The sequence below is a fragment of the Rhodnius prolixus genome, unplaced genomic scaffold, assembly GCF_049639745.1.
Source record: "Rhodnius prolixus isolate KJV_2025 unplaced genomic scaffold, Rpr scaffold_2, whole genome shotgun sequence".
In the NCBI taxonomy this organism is placed as follows: domain Eukaryota; kingdom Metazoa; phylum Arthropoda; class Insecta; order Hemiptera; family Reduviidae; genus Rhodnius; species Rhodnius prolixus.
The window spans coordinates 24178096-24203194 of NW_027411592.1; the positions used below are offsets into that span (position 1 = coordinate 24178096).

Genomic DNA, 25099 nt, shown 5'->3' on the forward strand with positions numbered 1-25099 from the left:
ATGGCGAAAAGGAAAAGAACTCGCCAGGAACAGGGACGAATGGAAAAGTATATGCAAGACCTCTACACTGTCTAGGCGGTAGAAGAGGACGGATTATATATGTATGTATATGTATGTATATTACCTTCTAGGCCGAAAGGCATGAGATCTTCATGCCTCTTTAAAAACCACTTCATACTTACTAAACATGTTGCCAAAAAATTACACCTGTTTTAAAGGTTTTTAAAGTGCAAATCTGTACAAAATTTCGACTCGAATGACACTTCATTCATGAAAATCGGTTCACGTGTCGATAATTTGAAACGATTGCTATACTTCCTCTTAACAAATGTAAGAGCAGATCGCCGCTTTAATGTTACGTAGGGGAGCTCTAACCCTATCATCCTACCAAATTTTATCAAAATCGGGCCAAGATTTACAGAGTAATTAGTAATAATAATTTTGGAGGGGGCCTTACATAAAGGGGGCTAACTTCTCTCCCATTCGATGTACAGAGTCGAGACCCCCTAAAGGCACATCTTCATAAAATTCCGAATCGAATGACACCTCATTCATTAAAATCGGTTCACGCGTTTAGGCGCTACGTAGTTTACAAAAAAGGTAACAAGAACAAGAACAATTTCTGAAAATGCCGTTTTTGCTCATTTTCGGCAACTTTTTTCTCGAAATCTATTAGATCTGGGTGGTTGCAAAAAAATTACAGTTATAAAGGAGGGTTTGCCCTATACTTTAAAGAAAATTTGGAAATTTTATTTTTTATATAAAAAGAAGAAAAACAAACTTGTCAAAGTTGGGTGTTTTTCAACGTTACGGTTTTTCGTGGAGTTTTTGACGATCATCCCTTATGTCCTACCGGACAGTTTTAATGCACGTTGTATGGGCTGTCAACGGATTTTGTATGGATTTGACTCAAAGAAGAAATGGTCTGCTTCGGATCCTGTCAGTGAAGGGAGTTGATAAAGAAAAACTCCTGTCTTTAAACATTCCCAGGCGTACCCTTTCCTGACATTGTCTAATCAAACAGACATGACAGGAGTAACGCTCCAACCAGATTAAGGTACAGCCTGAGCCATATTGAGATAGGATGATTAGCCTACAGCTGAACTTACCCCAATTTTGAGTTAAAAAAAAATTATGAAGGATTGAATTCTGTAATGTAAGAGGATTAAGTTACCTTATGTTGCCTTAGAGCTGGAATTTTCTGCACAATGGTTATAATATACGATGACTTTTTAAACAAAATCTTTTTTGGACAATTTTGGGGTTTTCCCCCATTCTCGAGATATCTAACTGAAATTCAGTTTAAAAAAAAAAGAAGCCTTTAATAATTATTTGTAGGTTGAACAACTGGAATTTTTGTTTTCATTCAACCCTCCTTCTCCTGTACCACCAACACATCGAAAAGTAGTCTGTTTTTTGATCCTTTCTTTTGACAAGTTTCGCTTAATTCAATTCTTAAACAATTTTCTGTGTGATTTACATTTTCTAATTTGCAGGCAACAAATCTGACAAAGTAATGATAGATGGTGGTTACTATTGAGATATTTATTGCTGAACCATTTTTGTTGTTAAGATGTCACTAAAACATTGCACCACAACCTGCATATTTTAGGGATGCCTTTCTAGAGATCATGACTTTACTGGCCCTGCACTACTGTCGGTAATAATTAATCCAGCAGCTGACCCTTAGATTTTCTCTTCCTAGGAGCTTCTTACAGCTCACTGTCCGGTGATGGACAGTGTTGTCTGTAACGAGAGAACACTGTCCGGAGGCCGGCAGTGCACTGGAAAAAGCTCCGGGCGCTAATGACCTCAGCTGTTGATGCGCCAAAAAAAAAAAAAAAAAAAAAAAAAAAAAAAAAAAAAAAAAAAAAAAATTATTAAAACAGAATCAATAAAATCTTAGTTAGCTGCATTAAAATATCTAATGCGGGTAAAAGTTTAGATATTAATTTTCTACTTTAAACAGATTTGGGCGTTTTCTTTCGTTGGATACTTTAGAAATATCGCTTGCTTATCAAGGCAATAAACATTTCTGAGAAATGCAAATAAAAAACGATAAACCTGAAATTAAAAAAGAGAAAAGTCTTTTCAAAAACCATCTTTTACAGGTATTCCGCTGTAAATTTTGTAATATTAGGTAGAAATATTAAATTATTGAACAAATTTTATTTTTATTCAACATTATTTGAACGAATACCGCACATCTAGTAATATTTTTTTGTGGCGTACAGTTGGCCAGACTGTTCTTTGAAGCGGGTACCCCCACCTCCTTCAGTAGTTATGTGACAGAGCTGCGTGTTGGTGTTGGTAGTCGGCTTTTCTGTTAATTTTCTTGCTTCATTTTGGGTTTTTTCCTCATAATTATTGTTTTCTTCATGTAATTCTGGTTTTGTAGTGAAGTGTTTGTTTAGTGCTAGTGTTGGAGCTAGAAGAATGCTTTGTATTTAATGCTGAAAGCGTATAAATCATTAAACAAGGTAAAGATTTTATAACCTTAAGCCTGGAGTAGTAGTCAATCGTCCGGCAACCTGTTGCTTGATTTACTTGTTGCTCTCAAATCCAATATTTTCCCGCAAACATTTATGTTTCTTTAGTACCGATTTCATATAAAATAATGTCATTAATGTGTAGAGCGAGTAGAGAATTTTTGAATCATGAAATATACATAATAAAATGATGAAATCTAACGAATCCGTGGGAGTAGTGTATTCAAAACGACTTACTTTTGAATGCCTTAAAGAAATAATTCCACATTTCTCAAACTAATATCTTATTATTATTAGCAATAAAATCAAATTCTGATCAATCCTTGGGTTTAAATAAAAAATAAATAATTATTTAACATCAGGACAATTTCGGTCAAATTATAGAATTACCTTTTTGCATCTTGACTAAAATGCAGCAGGTTACTCGTACAATCGTTTCAGTATATTTTAATCCTTTATAAATATTCAAAAATGTTTCCAGGCGTAAGTTACTTAACTTTTTTTGTCACTGAAACTAGGTATATTAAGGACAAACGTTTGAAATTAGGGGCTTTACAAGCTGGAATTATTTTTCCAGATATTTTGAATATAAGTTGAATAATTAATTAACAAATAACAAAACACAAATCTGTTATTCAAATAACAGAACACAAATCTGGATGAAACAAAAGCTATTGCGAGTATTTTCAGTTTTCTGGGTTTATATAAACATGAATATACATTATAAATAAGTTTTTAATTAAAGCGCATTAACACCTGAGGTCAAATACAGAGTTATTTTTCTGAGCATTGTTCGAGCTGTTCCATACAGAATTTTTTCTGAGAAAAAGATTAGGGGAGGCAGTTGGATCTAAACCCAGGGTTCTCTGATTTGGTATTCCATCAAATAACTTCTGAGTTAATCCGTTTCCTTGTCAATATTATTATATTATAGACCAAAGAGCAAATAAATTAATATATTAGGCGCTATTTTTAGAGAAAAAAGAATTTTATCAAAATGGATTTTTTTTTGAAAAATTGTTTCTAAAAGTGAGTCGAGATCTTGAAAAAATGTGTGTTTGTAGATCCCAGGTTGTGTGAACAGAGATTGCATAATATTTGGATCAGCGAGTTTGGTAAAAAAGAAGACGGGCTTTTTTGTCTAATTAATAATTTTTCAGTAAAAAACTTATTAAACAACCCCTGACAATGAATGAAAGTCTGAGACCGATCTGATATATAGAAACATGCTATGGTGGATAAAATAAGCGGTACAAAATATCTATATTTGACGGATTTTAACAGATCCGGCGATATTGGCGCCTTAACATAACGCATCTGTGTTTGTTTATATCCAACTACCAAATTTGGTGTAGTGGACGGAGGCGACTAGCAAACTTACGGTACGGTAAATTCCTCATATAACCACTAAGTAAAATCCAGGGCTTTAACTGGGATTCGAACTCAGAACCACAATACTTCTTAGCTTTGCGGTCCTCGTTTTCGAACCGCTCGGCTACTCGGCCTTGCTCAGTGGCAATATCGTAACTAATGAGGTGCGATAATCGCCAGTTGTATATATGTTAGATAAGCATATTACTAAATCAGTTAATATATTTATAAAATTCCGAATCGAATGACACCTCATTCATTAAAATCGGTTCACGCGTTTAGGCGCTACGTAGTTTACAAAAAAGGTAACAACAAGAACAGCAATTTCTGAAAATGCCGTTTTTGCTCATTTTCGGCAACTTTTTTCTCGAAATCTATTAGATCTGGGTGGTTGCAAAAAAATTACAGTTATAAAGGAGGGTTTGCCCTATATTTTAAAGAAATTTTGGGAATTTTATCTTTTATAGAAAAAGAGAAAAAAATTGTCAAAGCTGGGTGTTTTTCAACGTTACGCTTTTTCGTGCAGTTTTTGACGATCAACCCTTAGACAACTGTCCTACCGGACAGTTTTAATACCCAAGAATTTGAAACAACATGTCTACACAAAAGAAAAAACAAAAAACCGTTTCACCAATAAAATGCACCTTTTCAAATTAAATCTTTCTTGGAAGCTGCCAAAATAATAGCGAACCAATTTTTATTTTTTCGATTATGGGACCCCTATCAGTTTCTATCGCTAAAAACCGCTACAGACAGATCCTAACGCGGTTTATTTTTGGAGGGGGGGAGAGGGAGTCTGCGGAACGTGAGAATTTTGTCTGCTTGAATGGCGTACAAGATCAAGGGTGAGAAAAAAGATAAGAAGGTGTTCGCTAACTCGATGTGCGAGTAAGTTACCATTCATTAATCTCGATATAGCAATCGCTTGCCATCACCATACTGTATGGTACATTCATTTACAATTAGTTTTAAATGAAATTAGAAATTAAAATTACAATAGATGACGTAAAAGCGATGTGTGTAATTGCATACCAGATTTTGTATAAACGCTAACCTTCACAAATCTTTAGTTTGAATTTGTCAAGCGGAAAACTGTTCCAATGTTTATTTCACTCAAAAAACCTTTTGATTCAGGAAAATTCAGAATGTCCCGGTACAAATCTAGGTACCAACTGAACAGTTCGTTTGCAGTTCCATAAACTTTGTAGGGGAATCTAAAATTTGAGTGCGGAAGACGTAAACTTGGGATTTTGTCTGAACTCCATTAAAATGTCTGAAGTTGATGTGAACAATATTTGGTCAATTGAAAGAATTTTTTTTTTTTTTAATACGCATAGTTGACATTAATATTTGTTAACTGGATGTGGAGACTTGATAATTACTTGGGAAATATAACTCGGGTTTACATAGAAGCAGGGAGAGCAGTAGTGCACACAGGATGTGGGTCGTCAGTTATTCAGCTCCATTGATACAACAATTGATCTCTAATATTAGTTTGATTCGAATATCTTCCTTCTATCTAACGAAACAAAATCTGGTTCTACTCGTTACTATTTATGAAACTCGTAACTTTTTTCCTCAGAAAAATTGAGTGCTCATTGAATGAAATGGACTTAATTCAATAGATTCACTGGAATGAAATGCTTTGTGAGGAAAAAACGCTTACGTTCCAGCATCTAAGAAAATTTAAGGACTGCCGTGCTTGGCTAATATTGCTGATTTTATCGTGATGAGAACGTATTTTACTGTGTAATTCACACAGTCGGCAAGAGTATGATAGAAACATCATTGAAATCAAATTCTCTACAATAAAATGATGTATCAATATTTGATGATGAAAAATCGATTTAATAAGAGCAGAATATAATTAAATGACATCTTTAAAAAGTCTAGCGTGAACGCCACACGACCTTTCCTAACCACACTTCCTTGAGAACGTTTAGTTTTAAGTAAAAAGCGGTTGGTTTCAAAATAACATATTCACTTTAAAGATTCCATTTTCGAAAAAAAAAAACTCTAGACTATCTCAAAAAATTTTTCATTGAAATGTACTACCGGTCAGCTAGTTTTTTTTCAAATTTGGAATTTTGGGTAAATATTTAATAGATGATAAATCCGTACATTATACTGAAATAGGCAAACTAAAGAAATTGTTAAAATTGTAAAATAAGTAAAGCTATACTTTTAGACTGGCTGAATTTGTCTAAAACATGATTTCAATAGTATGAAAAAATACTACCAATTTCAGTCATATTTTGAATTTTTTTATTAAGCCGAGCTTTCGACCTAGGGACTAGGTCATCTTCAGGGCTAATTGATAATGTAATATTTTACATCAATAAAGGGTTGGTGTTGCCTTCTGTCTTTTCTGCTCATGGACTGACTGGTCGAAAGCTCGGCATAATTCAAAATATAACTGAAATTGTCTTCTTATTGGAACTATGAATCAGTCTCCAAAAATAATGAACAATAAAACATTATTGTTGTGTCCGATATTGGCATCTGAGACAGATAATAAATTTGATCCTTCTGCGATGGTATTATGCTGACCACAATCTCTAACAGACCAATTTGGGTTCAAAAATTGGGTCCGAGATTCAAAAACGTGTATTTCTGGTAGAAATTCGATCACAATACTTCCTCAATTATTGTAGTAAGAGAAAGTAAGAACAAAAATGAATGAATATAAATTGAGCATTACAATTTTTACTAGAAAAATGTTGATTGTTCAAATAACAGAACTCTTGGTTAATTACATCATTGTTTGTATGACGCAATACGTGACCATTGTAAAACTTCCAATCTAACCTGTCAAATTAATTATATCTACTACTTTCATTGCCTTGAATACTATTACAGTCCTAAAAATTAGTTTTAAATTGTTTATTTGTGAATTTGAATTATCTTTAATATAATTTAAATGTGCAAGTTATCTAGCTCAATTTACTTTACATTTAATGGCTTTACCAAGGTGAAGTAATTGCACATATTTAAGTGGTTAGTAAATAAAACAAGTTCTTGGTCGGATAAAGATACAGTGTCTGTATCGATTGTTGTCTGTAAAAAAGTTACAAGTTTAATTTTCATATTCTGTATGAAATTGTCTCTAATAGGAATTAAACCAAACACAGAACACCACCGTTACTTGAATTGAATCTATGGAATTGAATTTTATGAATAAGAGCAATCTTAATAAAAGGATCAAGCGTGCCATGAGTTCAAGTGTTAGACAATATTGAATTTTAATTTGTTTATTTGTTAAAAATTAAATTTGGGTCATTATCTGCTTTAAAAATATAAGTTTAGAAGTCGTGAGCTTCATTGATATAATCTCAGTTTCATCCAGTAGACGCCTGTAGGCTTACAAATGTGTTAGCATCATCTTGTCCAAGGTGAGGTAGTGTTAGTTTGCTAGTTTGCTCCTGACTGTCTGAATATTTCCATATTCTGCTTGTAAACCAAACGGTATTTCAATGCAATTCTAGGTTTTGCAAAATTTGAGTCGTTCCCGTCAGTTTGCTGCTAGCTGTATTCCAAACTCGGCAAAATAGTCTAAGAAGCGTCTTGTCCTAAAAGTGTTTCGTACGCGAATGTTCCTGTTAATTAGTGGGATTTCAGCCTGCTACAGTTTTGTGTTAATGTCTAATCTCCAGAGATGTTTAGCATCTTACGCCAAAGTAGCGCACTCTGAGGTTATCCTGGTTGCTGAGTTTTATTTGGCAAAGATCTCTTTATTCTGGAACCTGTGAAGTGAGAAAAGTTGTGCTTCAGTTTCTAGATGGGATCAACTGTAGCTTCCCTGTTTGGAAATCAGTGTTTGTAAGTCAGAAATGCATTAATTTGTTAGATAATAGTGTGTTGAGGGTTCGAAGACTGTTCGACGTCCTGCGGTAGTTGTTGGAATGAAGAGGCGCGGCTTCGAGTTAATCACCATTACATTTTTAACTGCAAACATTATTAAATACTCTGTTATCTTATTAGTCAGAAAATTCGGGCAAATGTCTCAGACAGGTTTCTTCCTGCATTTTTGTGTATTTTTTTTTTTCTGGGCGCATCACTTTTTTGGCCATTAGCGCCCTTAGGTCAGTTTTTTTTTTGAAGTTGTTGAATTCAAATTTAAGGGTTACAGATTTAGGGGAGGAAATTGAAAGTTAGTGCTCTTTATACGATAGAAATCGAAAAATACGACAGATTTTTAATAGAATGTCCATCATTCTATTAGGTAATTCACATTTTTAATTTTATTTAAATCTCTTAATAAGAAATAGAAACAAAAATTTATAAAAACTAACGAAGTGTGCTTGTATAAAGGTGTCAGACTGTCGCCTTTGTGTGCCGGCATGCAGATGGTACCTGGAAGTGCATGCACCGTTAGCTGTTGACAATTATCGCATTAGCTCCTTAATATCACCGTACCAAGGTAATTTTATTTGTTAGTCAAAGAACGTCCCATACCATATCCGCTTACATTTCTTATGTTTCTCGTTCACTAGGTCGTACATTAACATGTTCGTTAACACTAGGTTGGTTTATTTGTCATAAAAATGGCACAAACCGGACTCGAATGGAAAGAATGTACAGAATTTTAATATATTTTGTTCGCACAAACGCACTTGGAGGAGAGGGAAATGCGTAAACCACTTAAAAGAAACATTTTAGCGCAGTTTTTGGCCTCAAAATACAATTTTTTTTTGGATAACTAAATTTCTTCTGTTAACTAAACGCTGAATTTTAAAATAATTAGTGATTACTTCAAATCTGCATGACCATGTATACCTTTCTCTTATTAGAGTAAGTAAGAGAATCAAACTGCTTTGATCACTCTCACGAACTACTCTTAAAAAAGTTTTCAAATTGTTTCGAAACTTCAAAATTGGTAATAAAAAGTAGTATACTACAATATTTTATAACAGTTTTGTAGAATCGCTAAAAATTACGAAATTTTGTTGCAAGTACAATGCACTAGCGCTCAGCTAGTTTCGTACAAATTTGGTCTTTCGTTTGCATATTTAATCATTATTAATGCTTGATAGGTTATAGTTCAATTTGTTGTGTAGATATAGCTCTAAGTACCAAAGGCTAGCTCTCCTCCTCATGGAGATTTGCTCTCAGGAAACCGTTAACTGTTGTCAACTATTGCATTAGTTTCTTAATATCCCTGCACCAAGGGTATTAGTTAAGACCAAGTAGTTTAACTTCTTAAGTGCAATAATTGTACTAAAATCAATGACGGAAATCGTAAAAGCCGTTCAAAGAAAATCTCCAAGAATCTGGACAATCGACTCAGTGAAGTGGTATTTCCGTTTGGATGATTTCAGTCCAAAGGCTCCTAAGTCAGATATCAATTTTCAATTTCCTGCGATTTTATGCTGATCACATACGTATTCGTACACTCAGAATAGGCCATTTTGTTAAAACCAAACTTTTACATACTTAAAACAAATAATTCCTGAAAACTTATAACAACAAATTTTGACATATAGTGGGGGAAGATACATTATTTGGCTTACTAATAACCGCATCTTTAACTTAACAATTCATAAACAATCGTTGGTAGAATTTTAATTATATTTCAGTTAAAATCTTCTGTTCCCCCCCCCCGGCCGAAGTTACGTTTGAAGTTCATCTCATTGATGAGCAACAGTCTAACCTTTGAACGTCTAGAACAATAGGCTTAATGAGTTACGCTGGCCAGACTGTGCGCTGAGAATGACAATTAGGCACTTAACGCTATCTAGCTCGTCAGTTTGATCTCTCTATTCATGTGCTCTTGGCTGGTAGTGGGACTAGTTCATGACAGCTGTTATCTGTTAAATTTCAAATGACAACAACATCCGCTCTTCTCTGTTGTAAAATAAATCAATCGTTTGACAGCATTTTGATAAGTTTGATTCTAATGCGTCGTATGTTGTATTTATAGTTTCTCTCGTCGCTGATTTTTAATAAAGCATCGTAGTCAGATTTTGCAAATTAATTCTATTGTATTCCGGAAATGATATTATTTGATCTTCCTAACTACTATTATAATGTATTACATAAGGGAAGGGATTAGCTGAGTGGTTAGCGAGCTGGACTCCCACGCGGAGGTCCCGGGTTCGAATCCAGCTGCTGACCCCTTAGATTTTCTCTTCCTAGGAGCTTCTTACAGCTCACTGTCCGGTGATGGACAGTGTTGTCTGTAACGAGAGAACACTGTCCGGAGGCCGGCAGTGCACTGAAAAAAGCTCCGGGCGCCAATAACCATTGATGTTGACGCGCCTTAAATCATTAAAAAAAAAAAAAAAAATGTATTACATGACGTAGTAAAGGCCTAAAATTGACCTTAGAGCACCTCCAATGGCCTAAAAGGCGATACGTCCAGGAAAAAAAATATACAAAAATGCAGGAAGAAAACTGTCTGAGACATTTGTCCGAATTTTCTGACTAAAAAGATAACAGAATATTTAATAATGTTAGTAGTTAAAAATGTGAGTATGATTAACTCGAAGCCGCGCCTCTTCATTCCAACAACTACCAGAGAAAGTCGAACGGTCTTCGGACCCTCAACAAAGGTTGCAGTGTTTCTTTTGAGGTATTTGAGATTTCAGGGTATTTTACACTGTTACCTTTAATAATCGTGCATTTCTCAAGTGACATCTCGCAGCGCTTCCAGTGTTGAAACAACTCACCTAGGAAAGTTCTAGAAGGACTTGTAGACGTCAGCAAGGGATTACCACTCGCAGGTGCGAACTTCCCACTACTTCAATTGTACTCCCAAAATATTTTAAAGAAAGCTCCCGTCCCTAACAGGATCACAGAAAACGAGTTTTCCTCTCTTCTTACATCTGCAACTACCAAGGCTTATCTTCAGAAAGAGTAGGAGTACTCCGTCCACGCCTATGCCCACAACGATTCCTGGATGTTCTAAGGTTTTCCTTCCTTAAAATCAAAAGCTAACCAAGCTCTTAGAATAAGAGAGACTTCTAGAAGTGCATCCTGATGACTTGCTGCACTCGCACACCAGGTTGCGGTTTATGGCAGAAGAAAATGATGACGCTAAAGAAGAGTTCCAAACTGATTTATTATTTTCTGTTCGTATATTCCAATCAGGGTATTTTGGAACAATTTTATTCTCGATATTGAAATTTGTCTGAAAAATGTTAATGATCGCACAAAGGTATGAACATGTGTAATTGAGACACTAATATTTTTCTATAATAATTTTGAATAATCTAAATGAAAGAAAGGTAATTGATATTATCTAGCCTATAATACCTAAAAGGAGCGAAGACTTAATGTGTACGCTGTAAGCGGACACCATCGTGAAGTTCTGGTTGCGTAACTCGAGTCAAGCAGAAAACTACATGCCACTCCGACCAGTTTGCTGAACGAGCAAGCTTTACCGCCGTTGGATGACTCATATCTTGCCCTCTTACCTCGGATACAGATCTACCATCCCCACTTATAGCGCCATCTTCTTTTTATTTTCTTACTACAGCCCAGTAGATTGTATGCATCTTGGTTTGAGAATGTTGCTTTTAGCAGTCCAAAACTTTATTTCTTCATTGACTGGTATCTTACTACTACTTGGCTGTTAGTAAGTGGGAGATGGAGTGAACTTTTCGAAAAAGAGATTTTTAAGTGCCACAGAAAATGGAAACAAATCTTTTAGCGCATAGAATCTCTATCTACCTACCTCTCCTCCAGTGGCGAGTTCTTTATTACCCGCACTATGAATTGGGCAGAAATTTGTCCGCTTTAAGTTCGAACCAACTCGATGTTTGACTTGATTAAATCATTTTTTCATTCCCAGTTTTCTGTAAAATGACACCAACGAGTTCGCTTTAAACTTCTCATGTTGAAAGCCTAATATATACTTTATTTGAACAGCTGATACTTAATATTTAATAATTAACTTTCACCTTTTACTTTAATAAGTTAATTTCATTTTGTTTGATTAATTTATTGTTCGGCATTGTCGAGGTCACAGCAATGGTCCTTGGTAGCCTAAATGCTTGTAAATAAATAAGCAAAAAATATATAATTGAAATAATTTCCCAATGTGAAATAAAAAAAAAGAAAGTCGCGGACGAAGGCCACTTGCAAACACCCAGAATGGATTAATATGGATTTTACATCTTCTGTAAGGATTAACGAAAACATTGTTTAATGGCAAATGTTAAAGTATTTAGGAATCCTCAAGGGTAGTGAGAAAAATCAGTTTAGAAAGATAAAACAGAAAATTAAAAATGAATTGAAATATATAAAAGATTTCTTTGCTCTGACTGAAACAGCTGAACAGAAATTATGAAAGAAATTTATGATTTTTGAATCTTTTGTAGCAGTCTGCTAGGAGAATGGGTTTCAAGTATGATTACGAGGGGGTACCCAAAAAAAACCGGAATTATTTTTTAAAAGCTATTTATTTACAAATTTTTTACAGAACAACCTTATCCCCTTCAAAATACTCTCCATTACAACTAATACATTTGTCCCACCGGTGCTTCCACTGTTCGAAACATTTTTTGTAGTCATCTTTAGAAATGGCTGACAGCTCCTTCTTCGTTTTTTTCCTGACCTCTTCAATGTTGTCAAATCGGTGACCTTTCATGCCCTTTTTCATGCGTGGAAATAAGAAAAAGTCGCACGGAGCCAGGTCAGGCGAGTAAGGTGCGTGGGGCAGCGGAACCATGCCATTTTTAGCCAAAAACTGTGTAACAGAGATGGCTGTGTGTGCAGGTGCATTGTCGTGGTGGAAGAACCAGTCTCCTGTTTGCCACAAATCGGGTCTTTTTTGGCGAACACTATTGCGCAATCTTTTCAAAACTTCCAAATACAAGGTTTAATTGACGGTCTGACCTGGGGGGACAAACTCTGAATGGACTACGCCTTTGGCACCAAAAAAGCAAATCAGCATTGTTTTGATGTTTGACTTGACTTGACGACATTTTTTTGGTCGGGGTGATTGGCTCGACTGTTGCTTTGTTTCTGGGTCATAACCATAACACCATGACTCATCACCAGTAATGACCTTTGACAGAAAGTCTGGATCAGTTTCAAGCTGTTGTTTCAAAGCACGACATGTTTCAACTCGATGTTCTTTTTGATTGTCAGTCAGAACTCGAGGAACAAACTTGGCAGCAACCCTTTTCATCCCCAAATCTTCCGTTAAAATTCGCTGAACCGAGCTCCAAGATAACCCACTACTCTCTGACAGTTGATCAATTGTCTGTCGACGGTCTGTGAACACCAGCTCTCGAATTTTTTCAACATTTTCGTCGATTCGGGCAGTTGATGGACGTCCAGAACGAGGTTTGTCATCAATCGACATGTCGCCATTTTTAAACCGAGTAAACCACTCGTATACTTGAGTTTTTCCCATAGCGTCATCTTTGTAAGCTGTTTCAGCAGCATTTTTGCCGAGTAGAAAACAAAATTTCAGAGCTGCACGTTGTTCACTTAAACTTGCCATCATAAAAAACGAAAAAAGAACAAAACAGCGCTGGTAAAAACAATCACTGCAGATGAACAGAACAAGCCAGGCAGGACTGAACTGGCAAGGAATTGCGCTATACACGTCTAGCGGCAGAAATGCGTACTACATAAGCTCCATGCGCGGCAACGCAATTCCGGTTATTTTTGGGTACCCCCTCGTATGCTAAAGAAATATGTTAGGCTCCACATGTTACTACATGTGGTTATGGTACCACAGGTTAACCATAAAGTATGGTTTAAAGATGTTTTTTTTGGCAAAAGGATTGTTACCATAATAAATAGAATGCGAGCAAATCATGGTATTTGTTAGTCATATTTGTTTAGAATAGGGAAATTGGTGTCTCCTCTTTGTAGGAGATGTAATGAGACGGAGGATTTTGAACACGTTGTTGTGGTTTGCCCTAATTATAATAAAGAAAGGGAAAAGTTTTTGAACGAAATCTCAAGATATTGCACTGTCCCCCTCTATTTTAAGGAGATCATATTTTCAAATAATATCTATGTGTATTCGTCTTTGGTAGAATTTATTAAACATTACAATATTTAAAAACCTACCAGCCAGATATTGCTAAAAACAAATACAAGTTGTTGATTGGTTAATAGTATAATAATAATAATATTTATTTTACGTATGAAATATTTACAAATTACAAAATGAAAATATTGTACGGCTTGGAAAATCCGTCAGCCGGAGTCGATGTTACTATAATACAAAGAGAAAAGAAAAATAATAATAGTAATAATAAACAAAAAATATGACCGACCTAGAAATAAAAATAAAACAAAATAACCAATATATAAAAGAATTATAAATTAATAATTAAACTCCTGAACCAGCTGATACCGATAAGACCAGGCATGGCGAGCATATTTAATAAGAGGTTGACAATTTCGCGTTCCATTTAGGAAAGAAATCAATCGGTTAAGAGGTGATTGGTTAATAGTGTAAACACTGATACAAAAAAAAAGCGAAGATTACAAGCGAGGAAAGCAAAAATAAGATGTATAGTGGTACTGAGTTCGATTCTCGGTCTATGCCTTCGATTTTATTTAATACATAATAAAAGAATTCATTAAAAAGTATGTTTGCTAGTCGCCTCCGTCCTCGACACCTATGTAATTGTATAAAAAACCCAACCGCAATTCCTTATTTTATTTTACTTCATTTTTACTAAAAGTAAGATAATGTTTGGAATGTTTGAATCAGATTTATGTATTTAAAAATAGATAAAATGGAGTAAGGAAATAGCAGGGCGAAATCGAGTATACTAAGTAAAGACCTGTGTATGTTGCGGGAATAGTATAACCTATTTTCAAACTTCAAAAATTTCTCCAACAGTCTGGGATTTTTTTTTAAAATTAAGGCGCGTCAGTATCTGATGTTATTGGCGCCCAGAGCCTTTTTCCGTGCACTGCCGGCCTCCGGACAGTGTTCTCTCGTTACAGACAACACTATTCAACACCGGACAGTAAGAAGCTAGTGCCAGTTTTCTTCCATAATTTCCTTAGAACAAAATAGAATTTACTTAGAAAAAGTTCTAACTAAAAAAGAGCTTTAAATGTGAGCAGTGTGCGCTCGTAAGTGAAATACTGGTGAAGTATGGCACCAGATGTCTGGTCTTGAGCGAATACAACTGAAAACCGGTCCAGGTTGACCCGAAAAATGCAACGGCGACAGTTCTTACGCCCACAATAACTGTCAAAATGTCCTTCATGACTCCTTTTAAGGTACAAACGAATTGCATGTACAAATGCTTGTTTACAAGTGTAATTCATTGTTTGAGAATTAATGCGCTTACAAATTTCTTGGACAAATAATAATACCAGTTCTTTGAAGATTTTTCTTCTGTCACAGAATTACCAACCTTTAACGCGTACGAGTATTAAGAGTATTGAGAGTATTTCCGTTTATGTTGTAAGAGAATTTCTCTCGGATCGTTTTAGTTTTACTTAAGTTTGTATTAGATTTTCTCTTTCGATCATATATTTGTTAATTGATCACGTATTATGTTAATAAGTGAGTGCATTAAAAATCCACGCTGAGACTGGAGACTATGATGCTTCTCACGAAATTCCTAAGAGTTTAAGGAGTTGGCACTTTTTATTAAAAATAAAACTTCATAAATTCATTCTTGGATTTTCAAATAACCTCCATGTTAGTAAACTCTTTGTAGATTAAGAAAGCATGGACCAGTGACCTGTAAATGGTTTACCTACAAACTGCCACGCTACAAGAACCTTGTTTGATTAGTTTTGGATTCAAGCAAAGAATGTTAAATATTTTGCTCTTTAATTTCGTTTTCATTTATATTGCGATCTTGTCGAATTATAAAGCTTAGTTTTTGCTAAAAATGTAAATTTTTGAGGTCTAAAAAGTGTGAAACGATTGTAGTATGTATTGCATTTAAACAATAATTAGATATTAAGTACAAAAATTTAGGTTCCGTTAAATTGAAACAAAATTTATCCATTAATTAGACAGACTGCCATCAAGGTGCTGAACTGTTGTCTGCTTGGAGGTTAGTTTGGGTATGTTTCAGTAAAGTTGACAACCTGGTTAGAGATAATATAGTTATCGTAATTTCGGGCACATTAGGTTGGACGAGATAGTGGCGGCCTGGCGAGACAAGGCGCCTAAACCACTTTTGTGAGTCCTGAACCATTTTGCCGGTTGAGCGACGGTTTTCTCCAAGAGAAGATAAAGAAGGGCAAGAGGGTCTGGCAAAGCTTCTCAGTTAGGGCAATTATAACTGGTATTGATCTGAGACGTACTTCAGTCTCAGTTAAGGTAAATTCCGTAAGATCACTGGATTTCTTCGTTAAGCACTGTCAACCCAGAAATACCTAAAGAAGTTAGTTCTGGAACGCAATGAAACCTGCAGATTCTATGTACCATGGATTTATTCCATAGAGTATAAGATTGCTACTCCGGTGGAAAACAAGAATTGTAGACTATTCCTCTTGCATTAAAAACCCTGAGAAGACATTGTTTCAAGAAAAGATTTTGCTGCTGGTTGAATCCCAGACCAAATTTCAGTCAAGGCCAGTTCTTTAGTTAAAAAAAAAAAATCAACATTCTTAGAGTATTCTTGGTACATAGTGTCAGAAAACTGGAGTTTCAGTGGATTCCAGGACATTGTAGCGTGAGATTATAAAGAAGCGGGTTCATGGATGGCTCGCAACATCCAATAAATCGATTAATTATTTTGCAGAGCGGGTAATAAAGGGCGAAAATCGAACTTGGTAGATTCTACACTCAGATAGCTTTAATTCAAGTCGAAGAAAGGATGGCCTCTGTACTTTCCAGAGCTCTCAGTTCGTGGTCAGTTTCAACACGCCTACTAGGATGGTAATCTCCAAAAACACTTGCATCTTAAGTTGCGCTGATAGCATCTTGTGGTGGGCCCCGTAGGCAAGAGGATGTGCTCACATTACAATTGGGACTCCAATAATTTAGTTGCACAAGTTAAATGACTCCTATAAGCCATTTGTAAACCTTGACATTGGTTCTATGTATAGTCAGCAGCACAGAAACTATACATCGATACAACCATTTTTATAATCTATCGATTTTATCCAAATTCTCATGGAATATTTCTACCATGACAAAAGTTTTTAGGTTATGAAAGTAGTTCAGCCTTCTAGCTTCATGAAATTGATGACCTGATTTCTATGAAGAACAATTCTGAACACGAGGTTTTGTATCTATGTCATCACAAAAGGAAGAGTGAAAAAAAAAAAACAAATTCGTCATGCTGCGTCATGGAAAGATCTGGTTCATCAGTGAGCCGAATGTATTTATCACGGCAATTGGACCAACATTCTGTTAGTTGCAATGAACGTTATTCGGCCTGCATTTACAGTATAAGATAGAAATCTCTTTAAATGTCATGTTCTAATATTTGTATATTCTGTTAGAATAATTAACGAGGAACATTTTGCGATTTTATTACAAAGATCAAAATACGAACGTGAGAGGAAAGCAATCACGGGATCGAATCTGGCTACCGGTTCTTAGATTTTTTCTTTCTAGTAGCTTCTTACAGCACACCATCTGGTGATTGATAGTGTTGTCTGTACGAAGGAACATGTCGGGTGGCCGGCAGGGCACTGAAAAAAGCTCAGGCATCAATGACCTCAGTTGTTAGATCGCCTTAAAGTTAAAAAATAAACTATTATAAGTAATGATCAAGTAAGATTAATTTCAATCCTTTTAAATAAATTTGAAAACAAATATTTGCATCCACTAAAAAAATTTAAATAAAAGCAGTTCATTTTTGGGTTTCAGTGGTAAATTTAAAAAGAAATGGGATATTTGAAACTTTCATCGAATTAGTATTAGACAAATCGCATTTATTCTTCTTGCCTCACTTTCATTTATATTTCATATTTCATTTTGGATTTTGGGGACTGTAGGTGTTGATGTTGTCAACATTTATGACGATTTAGCTTAACATTAAACTCCACAAATTTTACAATACCCTGAAGAAGGTAATAAATTTACCGAAACGTTGGTATGAAGACAGAAATTAGTTTGTGAATTTGTTGACCGCACCTCAATATTCTCCAAAATCATCAATTAACAACCATCGAAAACCAAAACTATCATTGTATTCCATTTTGTTTTTAACTTTATTAATTTTTGATTTAATAAAACAAAGAGAATAATAATGAGCAACAAAATATTCCCAGAGTAATTCTATTTTTAGTTCGCTTTATTTATTTATTTTTGTGTGTGTTTAATCTGATGGATGATGAGTCAGAATATACACAAAAACTCATCTTACTGCACTAATTCTACATTATCGGCGACATATCATCGTTCCCTTATCTCTCACGTTCGTCTTACGATGTTTATTTATTCTACATAGGATTCTACACAGGAATATTGTACAATTTTTTAACTTTTATACAGTGTTAGGATTTAATAATTTCACAAGATTTCCTGTATTTATAGATTATGAATAGTTCAACGTGTGGTAACTATTGTTCCTTTCCTTATTCGTTACGATTAACGAGAACTCTTTTAACTTCTGACTCTTATAAAACAATTATCTCTTTGAAACTGCCTTCAGAACATTTTTAATCTAACTAACTAACCAAGGAACATATTATTAATAATTCATATGCTTTTTTTGGCAGTTCTGGTGAAGTGGATTAATTCATAAAAGCCAATCTTCGACCACGGATTGCCACCTAATACTGGGGTGGGCTCTTACTTAACTGTTAATGTCAGAGATGTAGATTGATTGGTTCAATTACTTGTATTACCTTTTTATTTTTGCAATTAATTAAGTATAATGCATTTTTATTTTTAAAAAAAGGATCTAAATAGGAATTGATTATAGTTAGTATTTTAGGGTAAGAAATATTGGGATAAAATTGTTATACCGTCAACAAAAACTTTAGTTTGAAATGTCCCTAATTTGGGATTTAAGAACTAAATATTCCTGATTCTGCTGTTATTTCATATCTAACTTTGCTCTTTGTGGATATGACACGGCGGCCGAATTTCTCCCATTCCTGGTGTAAAGTAGTCTTAGCAATAATTTACACGTCTTCTACCTTGCGGTGTAGAGATTTGACAGAAACAAACGCCATCTCTGTAGCCTCAAGGCAGGCCACGATCACGTTACCTTTAACGACCATGTTCTGCTGCCGTAAGTAAGGTCAGGCACAAAAGTGGAGCGGTACACTGCCAGCCACTTCTTCTTTACCACTAAGGAACTTTCTAATAATAGAACACCTTTCCCACTGTTGCCACTCCAGCATTAATCTTATTTTATTCTTCCGCTCTCATTAAACATCACCCCAGTGTGTGATCGCCTCCCTGGTAGGCGATGAATCGACTCAGGCGGTGGTAGGCTTAGGTTTAATCTGAGAGAGGTCTGTAAAAAAAAAAGAGCCGTTAAAGCCCACAAAAGCTCTAAAACAACAAAATCGTACCGGAACTAGCTGAAAATCTCAGTGAATGCCTGGACAGATCATTTCTGTATGTCATGAAATACATTTTCTATAGCAAAAGTGAGGAAAGCTGTGATGTAAGATTAATCGCTCAATTCAGATATTAGCTCCAAATATCCAAGTGCCTTCTTTACTCGCGTAGTGCATATCATTTCCCTCTAAGAGAGGTTTGTGCTTCTCTTGTTTTTGTTAAGTGGAAAATAGTAAATAGTAGATTTTGTTTTGGAATGCTCTTACTACAAAAAATTAAAAAGAAAATGGCTTCAGATAAACTAAAACGGAAAATTCTGTATCTTTTGCTACAATATTTTTATAAACGTTCATAAAAATAAAATATTTTTTTGTTTATAAAAGATGAAGGTGCTGGGGGGGCGTTGAATATTTTTTTTTTTGTTTAGAATGAATAGAAACAGAGTGCAATAAGTTTTTTAAAATCAAATTTGGGCTTTACTACAAATAAGGTTTATTTTCATCGATCGAGGAATAACTAAAAATAAACAAAAGTTTGGAAGGTTTTAGTTAAAATAATTTCTATTAAAGTTGGCACTGAACAAATCGGTTTACAATCAATAAATAAAATGTAATAATATTATTACCAGTATTTAATTTAATTTTAGTATTAATAATAGAAGCCATATTCTTTTTGTAGCTGATTGACTACAAGTTTTCTACGTTTTACGCAATGCATCGGAGCGCTTTTCTTAGCCCTAGCGGAAATGTGGCTAACCGATATTCGGCTCTTGATGATTACTGTGTGTTATTTAGTATAGAAAGAAAAACATTGTGTGTCCCTTCTGCTCTTCGCGACCCCTTCAAGCACAGCAAGAGTGTTTGTTGGTGGCCGATGGAACAGTTGGTTCACTCGCATGATTTCCTTCCGTAATTCTTTCTCTAATCTCTTTGTTGTGGGGTAGTATAGTTTAAATATTACTGTTATTAGAAAGTGTTTTTTTTTTTTTTGTATCAGTTATAATACATAAAAATGTTGAAGTAGAGTAGCACGAAGTAGAATTTCCTTTTATACTAAAATAAGAGTGAACTCTTTGAATTAATAGGGGGCGAATGTTCTTTGAAAATCCCCAGTAACCTCACAATTTATGTACTGTGTTCCGTAACGAGGCACCAGTATTCAACCTGTATAATATTAATAAATTTGTATTCCTAACTTATCGGCTGCATACTTTGTCAATATCGCACCCAATAATATACCTCAGTCTTGTCTGCAATCTCAACAATTCCTCAGCCATCGAGTATATTATTTATAAACGCTAACAAAAAAAAAATATATCTCGAAAGTACTGGTTAAAAAAGTGGCAGTGAAATGGCACAGAAACTGGGCCATAACCACAGCGCTACGCGACTGTTTACAGATGCAAGTGTCGCGTTACAATTTTTTACACCGTCCCATTATTTAGTTTTTTGTTGGCTACAAAAAGACCATAGTGAGCTTTACATTGTCTACACATACGTCCCAACATGTGTCTAGGAGATAGTATGTTATTTTCATCACTAAAGAATTCTTTCAGCGGAAATAAATATAATTAGAATTCTATTCTAACGGAAATGCTTTGCTATTTACTCTTAACGGATGTTTACTATTATTTAGCCTCTTTTCAACTAAATCTTCCTATTACTAATTAAATATTCTTCAATTTCTTGATTAATAATAAGTTGTGAATGTAGGAAATTATATTTCCGTTGAGATAAAATAAAAACGCCTTACTAAATATTGTTTCCTTCATCCATTATATAGTGATGAAGCTATCTCTGTGTTGTTTTTACTATATTCTCCCCTTGAGATAAATTTAACTTCTGGTTCAATAACTCACTTTATTAGCTATGGTTCGTTATTAAACTGTTTACTTATTGTCGTTCACTGAGGCCACAAGAGGGCAACAATGTCTAGCCTTTGGGTACATCCCATGTATTTTATAATATATTGTTCACTTTAGAAAAACTGTAAAAGTGAGACACCCTCCTTAAGGGGGTCCTTTTATCCCCACTAAGGGATGTCTGGTGTCTCAGTATCGGTATTGTGCTGAACTTCCTCAGGTCATCATCGGATAGTTCAAATGTTCCATCACAAGTTTTGCAGTTAATTCTATAAAGTTTGCTTTTCCCTGAATTGTATGAGCAAGACCATTATCGCAAAATCACGGTAAATATATTCTCTTTTTTATAATATTATTTTACCTCTAAAATTCTACACCTGGCCTGCATCAGTATCTTATCTTTTTCTATTTCAACAGAGTTATCGTTAAACTGATAGCAACATTTATCTATCTGTTTTCTGTTGTATTTCTGTTTTGTGGGAGGGTGTTTTTTGTTTAAATTTAGCGCATTCAGATTTATTATTGTGCATATTGCGCGATAGATTGGCCTCCGCTTAGGAAGGAACGCAGGTAAATGCAATCCTTTGTTCCTCGTCCACCCTTTACCTCAAAAAAAGGGGTTCCAGGGAATCAGATACCACAAAAAAAATCCTACCGATGGGTGTATTCCAAGCAAGCAATTAGAAGGAGGAAACTTGAAGACTCCTGGTACAATGCTGACTGGACCTGAAGAGTTCAATTAACTTACTGGACATCACAGTCTGTGGAAGGGAAATCTTTACCTGCCCCCAGTCAAGAAATCTGGTTCTAGAATCAACAGTTCTCTAAGAAGTGGCGCTTAGTACCATTTGAACTCTCGCAGGATGTACAAAGTGGCGACCAGGTCGCTGTTGAATAGAAGATACAACTTCTTTTTCACTCAGCATCTCAACTACTGAGACTGGCCAAGGGTATCCCCGATGAAAATCGTTATCGGACCTACTACCGTGGTTCTTTTAACATCTGGATCTACCTTCTTTCTGCATTGCCACAAATGATACAGAAATAACGGTTTGAGGTGTCAATGCAGCAATCATTTAGTATATCTTTATGTATCTAGGCTAGGTATATCTCTCTGTAACTAGGTATATGCTTCGTAACTATGTCTTTAGCAACAACTCGTTATTAGCACATATTTTCTTGGTGTTATGAACGACGATCCACAAAATCATCTTAGGCCTGAATGTATAATAATCAAATGCAGTTTCTGTTCTACCTAAGTAATATTATCCTTTAGTGCAATAATACGCAGAAGCACTGAAAATCACTGTACTATCCTGGGTTTAGGGCGGGTTGGAGCCACAGTAATAATTTGCCAAAAAATAGGAAAATTATTCATTTACGAGATGTGGCTATTAAATAACGAGACTATTGCTGTAAAACATTTTATTTTAAATTTATACATATTTAGTTATTATCACCTTCAATATACACTCCTCCCCTATCCCTACAACGCTCCATGCGGATTTACCATTATTCGAAACAGTGCTGGAAGTCTTTTTCTGTGAGCTTCTGCATGACGCGTGCCGCTTTTTCTTTCACAGCTTCAACGGACTGAAATAGTGTTCCTTTTAATGCAGATTTGACTTTGGGGAACAGATAAAAGCCACATGGAGCCAGGTTAGGCCAATAAGGCGGATGACCTAAAACTGGGATGTTGTACTTGGCTAGAAACGTCTTGACAGACGTTGGACAATGCAGTGAGTTGCCTTGATGGAGAACTCATGACTTGTTCTTCCACAAATTGGGTCGTTTGTTCCTTACTGCCTCACGGAGTTGAACAAGCACCTCACGGTAATGTTGATTAATTATAATCGATATTTTCATCCGTTTTGGACGTGGAAGGGCGACCCGGGCGGTCATCATCTCCGACGTCTTCTCGGCCATCTTGGAAGCGCTTGAACCACCCAAAAACTCGCGCACGTGATTAACATTCATCACCATAAACTTCTTTTAATAAAAGATAAGTTTCATTAGCGGTTTTACCAAGTTTTGTGTGGTATTTTACGACAATTTCACGAAATTTCACTACAACACTTATCATGTTTTCGGCAAAACGAAATTAACACCTCTTACACAAACGACGGTTCCGGTCAAACTGATTTCTCTACAAACACGTGAGACGCTGCAATCGAAAGAGAAGGCTTTACACTGCACAGCTGTCGGTCGTTAGGATTTGGCGCATGCATAGTTCTTCTGTAGCAGCATCAGTCTCGTTATTTAATAGCCACACCTCGTATTTGCTTTTGGGTTACGTATAGAAACAGTGGTGAATTAGAAGAAAAAGTATATAATAATGAATACAGAAAATATAATTACAGGTAGGACACAAATAATAGTACAGAAACTTTCTAACCAGATGTAACCAAAGAGTGATTAGCTTACAGAACGATATAACCTAAGAGTGGTTAGCTTATTAAGGAAGTAATGAAATTACAGGGAAGGGATTAGTGAATTGCGTATCTCTAGATTACCACGCGGGGATGTTGGGTTCAAACCTAGCTGCTGGCCCTTAGATTTCCTCTTCTTAAGCTCTTACAGCTCACTGTCCGCAGATAGGCAATGTTGTAACTGTCCGGAGGCCGACAGTGCACTGAAAAAAGCTTCGGGCGCCAATAACCTCAGATTTTGGACGCGCCTTAAATGAAAAAAAAAATAATATATATATATATATATATATATATATATATATATATATATATATATAAAGGATGTAAACCATGAATAACGTACAAAGGAATAACCTGGTAGGTTCATCTACGTTAAAACAAGTGTTCTTTACTGATTATTATTTGGTTTGATTAAATATTAAACAGATTAATAATGAAATATTAATGGATATCAAAATAAAAGAAATTGAAACGAACAGAATTAAATAATAATATTAGTAAATAATTCTACAGATTGAAAAGAAGGTCGAAAGAAAAATAAAGGAAATAAAATGTAGATAGGAATGTTAAAGTAGACGTCATTGCAAACAAAAAAGTGCAAATAATTTCTCCAATATGACCGTAATAATTGCATTCAGGGAACGTCGTGTGAGGATTCGCACCTCAAAGGTTTCTTCCTTCCTTTTGTGTTGAGGATTTGAGAACGCCATTACATTAGTTAACAGAAATAGTGGGCGCATTCTAGCGATGAACTAATCTAACAGGTTATCTTTGCCAAGAGAATCGTCTAATTGTTTCTTTTTTTAACTATTAAAGTAACTTGTTGAACACCTGTAATTACTCGTATTTATGCAATAGCAATCTTAACTGATAGTGAGTATGTTATGAGGTTAACGGGTTACATGATGTGCAGGTAGATGTTGCCGACAGAAGAGGGTGGGAGCTAATGTTTATAAATGTAAACACTGGGATGGCCGCCTCCAGCTATAGTGCCACCCCCCGGAGGCAGAGAAGACCGTGTGCAAGGTTCGTTGACCTACTGAGAGGAGGCTGCGCCATTTCCACTCTTCAAGTAAAATCGATATCGAGTCAAAACTGTCTCTTTTCACGAGTACTACCGCCTTCTAACCAATTCCTTCAGAATTATCGTAGCATTAAAACCGATGATAATGGTATCATTATTAGTTAATCAGAAAATGTTTTTAAAAGCTCAGTGTTCTAAAGATAAGCCTAAGCTTGCGGTTGCGTGAGAGAAAGGAGTATATTGAGAGATATATAGTATGTAGTCAAGAGCTATGGCGGAAGTAAAGATAAGCTGAACTATAAATGAGACTTTTAATTAACTAACACTATAAAACTATAATTACGCTAAAATATAAATATAACGGTAAATGCTATAAAATAGCTAGGTTAATTTACTTAAAGGTAACGGGGAAAGAACTAAAACGGTGTAACGGTGCAGATCTGTAGAATGAACGTGAATATTGACCATCAAAATGATGTCAAGTCCAGTTTGCGGTTAGTTTTTCTCTGTTTTCCC

General features: G+C 35.2%; 1 protein-coding gene across 44 annotated transcripts in view; it reads left to right on the plus strand.

Annotated features, from left to right (window-relative positions):
- Positions 1-2260: 2260 nt before the first annotated feature.
- LOC141450519 (coiled-coil domain-containing protein CG32809) overlaps positions 2261-25099 on the plus strand; it is a 218382-nt gene continuing 195543 nt past the window's right edge. For 21 of the 44 annotated variants that reach the window (XR_012456148.1, XR_012456149.1, XR_012456150.1 and 18 more), the window contains exon 1: positions 2262-2480. Coding sequence is in view for 33 of the 44 variants with exons in the window: in XM_074121027.1 (XP_073977128.1) it covers positions 2451-2480 (30 nt within the window). In the remaining 11 variants the exon portion in view is untranslated. Of the gene's footprint in view, positions 2481-25099 lie in introns of all 44 variants that reach the window. The other 23 variants (XM_074121029.1, XM_074121035.1, XM_074121040.1 and 20 more) reach the window with 2 other exon arrangements.